Source organism: Empidonax traillii, unplaced genomic scaffold (genome assembly GCF_003031625.1).
Source record: "Empidonax traillii isolate 1590-97213 ecotype Southwest subspecies unplaced genomic scaffold, ASM303162v1 scaffold245:size1430315, whole genome shotgun sequence".
Classification (NCBI taxonomy): domain Eukaryota; kingdom Metazoa; phylum Chordata; class Aves; order Passeriformes; family Tyrannidae; genus Empidonax; species Empidonax traillii.
Window position 1 is genome coordinate 397769 of NW_020955438.1, and position 7846 is coordinate 405614.

The 7846-nt window shown below is 44.0% G+C and overlaps 1 protein-coding gene across 11 annotated transcripts in view; it reads left to right on the forward strand.

The window, feature by feature from the left end:
- Positions 1-3373, forward strand: part of BRSK2 (BR serine/threonine kinase 2) — a 318125-nt gene extending 314752 nt beyond the window's left edge. For 4 of the 11 annotated variants that reach the window (XM_027888706.1, XM_027888703.1, XM_027888705.1 and 1 more), the window contains 2 exons: positions 3-67; positions 768-3373. In XM_027888706.1, coding sequence (XP_027744507.1) covers positions 3-67; positions 768-1220 — 518 coding nt within the window. In that variant the 3' untranslated portion in view covers positions 1221-3373. Of the gene's footprint in view, positions 1-2 lie in introns of all 11 variants that reach the window. The other 7 variants (XM_027888707.1, XM_027888709.1, XM_027888714.1 and 4 more) reach the window with 5 other exon arrangements.
- Positions 3374-7846: the final 4473 nt, after the last annotated feature.

Here is a 7846-nt window from a genome sequence, read left to right on the forward strand (position 1 = left end):
AGGCAGCCCATTGAGTAACTTCTTTGACGTAATTAAACAACTTTTTTCAGACGAGAAGAACGGGCAGGTGAGCCATCCCCCCGGCACGCCAACCAAGCATAGCGCAAACAGCAAGCGGAGCGATTCCGGTTCTAATGACTATGGGTCTAGAGGAGACAATAAGTACCCTGCTGGCAAAGACAAGGCAAAGATGGTCTCATCAGTCGGCCTACAAGACCAACCTTAAATAAACACATAAAAAAATTAAGTAACTTAGGAAAAAAAAAAACACAAAACAAACAAAAATAAACAAACAAACAAAACAAAAGAAAAAGAAAAAAGCAAGAAAGAATGAAAGAATATTCCTTAGCAAGCTAGCCTCTAAACTAGAAGGATGTATATACCTTGCCACAACAGTACAAAACTGTCTATAGACAAATTTTGTATGAAGGAATGACTGTATATATATACATATATATATTTATATATGATATATAATATATATCTCAGAAACAAACACAAAAACAAACGAATGAAAGAATGAAAAGAAAGAAAAGAAAAGGTAGCACAGATGACAAACCCAGTTCACCAGATCTTGGGTTGTGGTTTTTTTCGATTGTTTTTTTTCCTCCCTATTTTTGAATGTTTTGCTTTTTTTCTCCTTCCTGATTTTTTGGGTTTTTTATTTTTTTGTTTTTTGTTTTTTGTTTTCTTTTGTTTTGTTTCTTGTTCTGTTCATGCTCTCTCTGTGTTTCTGACGACACCACTTGTTTCCGCTCTGCTACCAGGAATTATCCCGAAAAGTTAACATGTCAGCCACGGCTTCACCTTCTGTGCTCTGCGGACACTTGTTGACGGAAGGCAACCGATGTAGACTGTCCAAGGACCAGTCCTGTTTGAGGTTCCCAGCCTCCCCTCTCCCTTCAGGAAGTGGGCTTCTCCCCCACTTCTCCCCAAACACCTCCCCAATGCACGCCTGGTTTTTTTTCCCCCCTCTCTTTTTCTTTTTTGGTGCTCCACAAGAGAGATCTGCTCAGTTGTGGGATTGCAGAGTCTGGGCTCAAAGGAGGTTGCTAATTGCTGGAGTGAAATCTTTACCCTTGGCAACTTCTGTCCGCGCAGGTGAACGCAGCCCGGAGAGGGAGGGTGTGGGGAAGGAGACGGGTGTAGCGGGAGCGCAGTGTTCCATGAATCCAGAGCGCGTTCTCATCAGAAACCAGCCAGGAGCAACTCAAAACTAAGCGTTGAACCAAGACAATATTGGGGAGCTTCATCATGGGATTTTCTTACCTTTTTTTTTTTCTCCCCGCCACCTTTTCCTTTTCTTTTGCCCCCTTTTTTTATATATACATGTATGTTTGTGTGTATATTTATATACATACATACATACATATATATATACGAAATAATTGGTTTTTTTATACTGTATCATTTTGGTTTTTGACCTGCTGGAAGGGGAAAGGAGTAAACTTAGGAGGGAGAGGGGGTTCAATGAATAAACACATACAAACAAAACATTAAAACTTAGGGAAAAGGCAACTTCTGGTAGCAAAGAAGAGGGACAAGACTCTGCCAAGGACTGTCTCTCCTGTCACCAGGCACAGTTGCCGCTGCTGCTACTGCTGCTCCTCCTTCGACACCTTCCTCCCCACCTGTCAACTCCCTGCCACTGTGCCACCGTGCTGGGACCTTCTTCAACCAGCTGGATCCTCCACCACACCCTGCATTTAGAGGCAATTGTTGTGTTGCTAGTGCTGCATTGATATCAGTATTATTATTTCTTTAAGTTACCAGTTTCATTTGTTGGCTTGGGTGATTTTTTTCTTAAAAAAAAAGGAAAAAAGAAAAAAAAAAGAAAAAAAAAGATGAAGAGGAAGAAGAAAAGAGACTTATATTGGGTTTTCTTTCCTGTGTGTGTGTGTGTGCAAAATCACTGGCACTTAGTTCATCAGAGCAAGACAAGGTGGAGTCAGGGCAATGGGAGACTTAATCACAAAGCTACTGTAAACTCTAAAATTTACTGCAAGATATTTTTATAAAGTTTTTGTTTTGTTTTTGGTTGGTTTTTTGTTTTTTGTTTTTTTTTTTTGAAGGGGAGGAGGGTGGGATTGGGTGGATGGGGACCTTTTTTTTTGTGTTTCAGTTATTAGGTCTTGGTTATTTATATATACATATATATATATTTAAAAAAATAAGCTGTTAGATATATCTTCTGTTTAATAACTGTGTAGAGGCAACATTGATTCTTATTTATTTTGGGGAGGAGGGGGAAAAAAGACACAGAAACCCTGTAAGTGTTCATTTTGTGACTTTGAGAAAGAAGAATTGCTGCCTTTTTTCCTCCTCCTCAGGATTTATGTGACCAAGTGTAACTTATTCTGGCCCAAGCTCAAAGGTTAAACAAACAAAAAAAACGTGGTTTTACGCGTGGAAGACAAAACACAGTGAGAAGTACTTCTTGACTGAGATTTTAAGAATGTAGGCTTAGCATTAGTGTTCAGCTCTTTTATGACCTTCGATTGCTGCTCGTTGGGTTCCTATGAGTGTATGTTGTATCGCAAGATTATTTTTTTTTTGATGATAATGTTGGATGAGTTCTTTTTTGTTGTTGTTGTCGTTGTTGTTTTTTTTTAATCATTTTTCCCCTTCTTGGACCAGTTTTACTTGTACATAGGTTTGAAGATTAAAAAGAATTTTAAAAGACACAACTGGGGCAAAGACCTTTGACTTCTGCCCAGTTTCCCCATTCCCCCAAATGGGAGGGATTTATTTTAATTTTTTTTCCTTTATTTATTTATTTATTTTCCCTATTCTTAAACTTTTCTCTCTCGTATTGCTGTGTGCATGTCAGACACCAGGGGATGATGGCTGGGGAGGGGGGGAGGCAAGGGTGCAGGAGAGGGGGGCAGTTTTAATTGCATGACATTGCTGTAAATTAGTCTCTTTTGCTTTCGTTGTCTTTCCTGCCTCTGCCCTCTCTCTACTTCTCCTCCGAGCTCCCCTCCCATCACCCCCGTCCTTCTTTTCCCTCTTTTCTCTTCCCTTGTGTATAGATTTTGATGCTTCTGTTACATTGTACCTCTACAAAAGGCTGGGATTTCAATACAAAATAATAATAATAATTTAAAAATACCTATATCATCAAAACTCATGTGGTACAAGCAGGAAGGGGATTACTTACACAAGATATAAGAATAAATGAAAGCAATACCTCTTGTTATCCTTCCTATTTTGTACTTTGAAGACACACACGCGCGCACACACACATATACAGACACAAACTGACATTATTTAATGGTTTAAAATGGACAAAAAGATCTGATGTATCCCTTGTTAAATAACTGTGAGCAACTTTAGTTCAAAAACCAATAAATTCATTCAGTAAAGATACAAACTGTTGAGTGTTCAGTTTATGTCCATGAAAACAAGCTTCTCGCCAGTGCCAGACCCGGTAAGTCCCATGTCAAGGCTTTCTACACCAAAGGAGCTGAAGATGGCAGCTGAAGTAAGGCAGTATCATCCTCCTGGCCATGGAACTAACACTGGCTCCTCTCAGCACCAGGGTCCATAGTGCTGTGCCCAGCGTGCTCCACCCACACAGCACTGACGTACCATGAACAGGTGAAGAGCAAGGACAGCTTAACCCCATAGGCCTGGTGTTCCACAGTAACGTGTTGAGAGAAATTAATCCAAATTTCAGAGCAATGACACCCCCCTCGATCTGGTCTGGATGGAAACCACTGTACCAAAAACTGTTGCTGCTTGTGATTATTCTCATCTCTAACCTGAGCTTCTCACGTTGCTTCCAGATTTAGCAATAGGAAGGATTTCTCCACCCTCCCTGCCTGAAACACTCTCAGTCACATACATTTGAAAAAGCTGATCAGGTACGTCCCTGGCTTGTGTGGGTCTGGGGTGTTGTTGCTGGTTGGTTCGTCAGTCCGTGTGGCTGCTGGCTCGTCACACCTCGCTCAGCTTTTGGGTGTTCCTTTATGCTGGATTTGTAACTGCACCTGGCAGTTCACCTCCTGGGCTCTGACCTGGCTGGTGCATGCCTGGGAGAAGGGGTTGCTTCCCACATGGCTGGTCCAGGCTCATGGCAGGTCTGCAGCACTGGCCCTGCAGACATCCTGGCCCTGCACTCACCACATCCTGACCACCTCTGGACGTGTCTGCTCTGGTGTCCCCCCAACAGAACTGCTCTGGCTGAGCCAAGCTGAGTCTCCTGTCCATGGAGGCAGTTAGGGGAGGGTGCTGCCCACGTGGGAGGGAGGGGAGGAGGAGGCCTTCTGGAAAGTTCTGTGGTGCTGCCCCAGCTGTGCAGATGCTCCTGCAAGGTAAGGTGAGGGCTGTGAGTGGGGCTGGGAAGCCTCTGCCCTGACAGGAAGACTCTGGGCAGCTGCCACCCCACAGGGCGTGGTGTGGTGTTCCTTCACAGCCCCTGTGACAGCAAGAGGAGGAGTCGCCACTCCCTCCCTGTGGCTGTGGCCACTGCTGGAGGCTGTAGCCCATTTCCACCAGGTGCAGCTGAAGTTAATCCCCAGGGAGCTGTTTCCCAGGCCTGTGGGCAGCAGCCCACTGGGCAGTCTTGTAACTAGCAGTGTGCAGGGAGGGTGTGTGCATGGGTGGGAGAAGGGTGAGTGCATCAGGGGTGCTGGAGCACATCACAGTAGCTGTCACTGTTCAGGGGTGTCGTGAGGATGGTTGTGCCCTGTGACACCTTCCACAGACGTGATCAGCTCTGAAGCTTTTTGAGTCAGGGGTGGCAGAAGATGTGCCTGACAAGAACATCCCTGCTGCAGTAAAGACTCAGCAGGGTGCCAGACTCAGAGCTGTGGCAGACCGGTTCCTGGGAAGTTGTGGTTTTGGCAGGCAGTGTCTCTGGGGCTTGATATTTGGGCTTGATATTCATGTTAGCACCTGCTGCAATGGTAGGGAATGAAGTCTTGCACTACAGATGACATCCCCTGTGCATGTAGGAGGGACACAGATGTGCTGGAGGTCCCAAAGGTGTTTGTGCTGGAGAGGCAGAGGGGAACAGGAGTGCAATCACTTGAATGTTGTGCATGTTATTCATACAAAATGCACTCTTATCTCAGAAAAAGCTACAGTGTTTGTAAGGTCTTTGGGGGATTCACTGGTCTGCTAAAACTGAAGGGAGTGGAGGAGCTGACAAAGATGGAAAGATGAGGAGAATCATAAGTGCTGCAGGATTTGGTCTCTCTAACACTGGAAACCCAGAAGTGGGAACGAGCTGTATATCATTTGCATCTCTGAAAACGAAAGAATATGCTGGGCTGGAGTGTAATACAGGGGAAATGGGATTTAAAAGCAGTGTGGTAGCAGCTGTATGCTGCTGCTTTATTTCACTTCCTGTTCTGTTTTCAGAAATGTTCATAAACTTCTCTGATCTTTTCTCATCTCCTGTAGTATTCACAGCTAGCATCCCCAGTATTGCTAATGACGGTCTTCAAAAGCTGTAAGAAGAAAATAATGTTTGAAAAGTGAAAGACCTAATGCTTAGGGCCTAACCACATTTAGTCTGCCTTCTTGTTTGGCCATGTTACAGCACAGACTCTAGCTACATGATGTTGTATTACATCTGTAGTGCATAGGAGGGACTTTGCTTCTGAGTGAATTGAGTTTATATTAAAACTGTTTTCCGCAAAATATCCTTCTTATTATATAGCTTAAATCTGAAGGCAGGTAGTAAATGTAGCAGGGGATTTTGGTATGCCTCTGTGACTGAGGTCATCTGATTACCTCTGCTGCCAGGTGGGGTCTATTGTCTTCATCCAAACCCAACACCAGGTGATGGCTGTTGAGATGCTGTGAGCTGTGACACCTGCCTTTCATTTTGCTGAGATTCTGAATTTTGCAGCTCTCTAGTTCTTGTAGAGAGCCCAACTCCTTGGACTCAGTACCAAAGTTACTAGGTTTAAAATTCATCTGTCTTATTTCTTCTGGATAAAACAGTGCAGTGTGTGACCTTCCAGGTGTAAACTGAAGACAAGGCAAGTGTGTAATACTCCAGTTGGCATTTTCCGTTTTTCTGTGTGTAAGTGGCTGTTAACTTTGTATAGATAGATGCATACACAAAAAATGTATTTGTGCTTTAGGTGAACAGTTACTAACTGAGCCAGGACTTGACATGTGCTATATAAGCAATAGATTGTTTGTACGCATCAAATCCACAGCTGAGCCCAGAGTCATGAGGGTAGATCCCATTGCCACATGTCAGCATACAGTCTGGGGGCTGAGAAAGTAGTCAGTTTTGTTGGAGAGCGCTAATGCAAATTGTCCAAGCCTTGCAAACGATGCATGAAAATTTCCTCAGTAGTCAGGCGGGCTTCAGTGAAAGGGATCTGATACCAATGACTGAGCTTTGATAGCTCACACTAGGTATAGGCAAAGACAGTGTTTGCAAAGACAGCAAAACTGTGTAAGGCCTCTAGGTAGTCCTAATCCTGTGCCTACTGTTACAAGATATGCCTTCTTTCCTGCTGATTCAGACAGTGCATTTAACTCAACAGGCTTGGACATTGTCCTGAACACTGCAGCAGATTGCCCACAAGGCATTATGTTCTGTATGGAAGTCTGCAGGACTGATCCCCCCTACCTTTTCTTTATTTCACCTGTGTACAACCAATTGTATGTGAGCTCATGATAGAAGGGCAAGAGTGTTTTGGTAAGGAAGAGATTTAGCTCTCAGTTTCTTATTATAGAAAACAACAGGGAGGGAAGAGACACTTGTTTAAAAACTGGAAAGTGTCTTATTTCTTTGTTGTACCCTTTAATCTTCTTATTTTATTTAAGACCACTTCAGCAGCTGCAGCTCCTGCTTAATTTGGAGAACAAAACCCTAATAGTTCAACTGTCTGGGGATACTTGAGGCCACAAGTGGAAGGGAAACCCACACTGAGGGCAAGTCCTTTCTTCTTCTAAATGCACAACTTATTGTGTGTGTTATTTTTAGTTCAATAATCTCACTGAGTGCTGCTGAGAAAACTGTGCCAGACAGGCTTTGAAGGGCTTGAGAAATGGGATTTCCTGTTCCACCCGCTCAGAGCTGACTCTTGCCATTGTCAGGAGCTATTATCGCCTTCTCACAGCCAAAGTAGATAACACAGCTTCAAGGTCAGGAAAGACAAGCTTTCATCAACGGCATTAGCAGAAGGAAGAGTTTGCTTGCAGTCAGAGTGGATGTTTCTAGCTGGTGTAGTGAGGGACCTCTGCCCGGGCAGAGAGGTCTGTACGTGGATCACAGAACCACACAGCAGCTGAGGCTGGAAGGGACCTGCTGGAAACAGGCTGCTTGTTGCTCTCTCCAGTTGTGTTCTCAGTGTCTCCAAGGTGGACACTACATGACCTCTCTGTACAGCCTGTTCCAGAAACAGTTGCTGGGGAAAGAAGAGGAATTTATTTCTCTGCTCCTCAGCTTCTTGCTGACCTGCTCTTTGTTGCAGCTTTTGTGCTTCTGCTGGGTGTTCTCTCTTGTGTGAACGTACCTTGGTCTCAAGGCAGTACTGGTCCAGCCCTGGTAATGTGGCACGTTTCTCTCCACACTGTCTAGAATGGAAGGAAAACGGGTTGGTCTAGGGAAGCAGCAAGCCTTGGTATAGGAAGCATTTTCGGTCCTAGGAAGAACTGTTGGAAAAAGCAGCTATGTTTCCTGTAAGGTCTCATATACTCTTGAAAAAGTGTCCAAGTTGAGACAGGGGCTTCAAATTGCAGTGTCTGTTCTGAATAGTTTCTCTGTGAGACATTCTTCTTTTTGAAGTAAAATCAGGTTTTAGATTTAACCAGGTTTCCTGATCTAAACTCTTGTGCATAAATGCAGTGTAAGAAGTTGTTTCTCTCTGCCCAA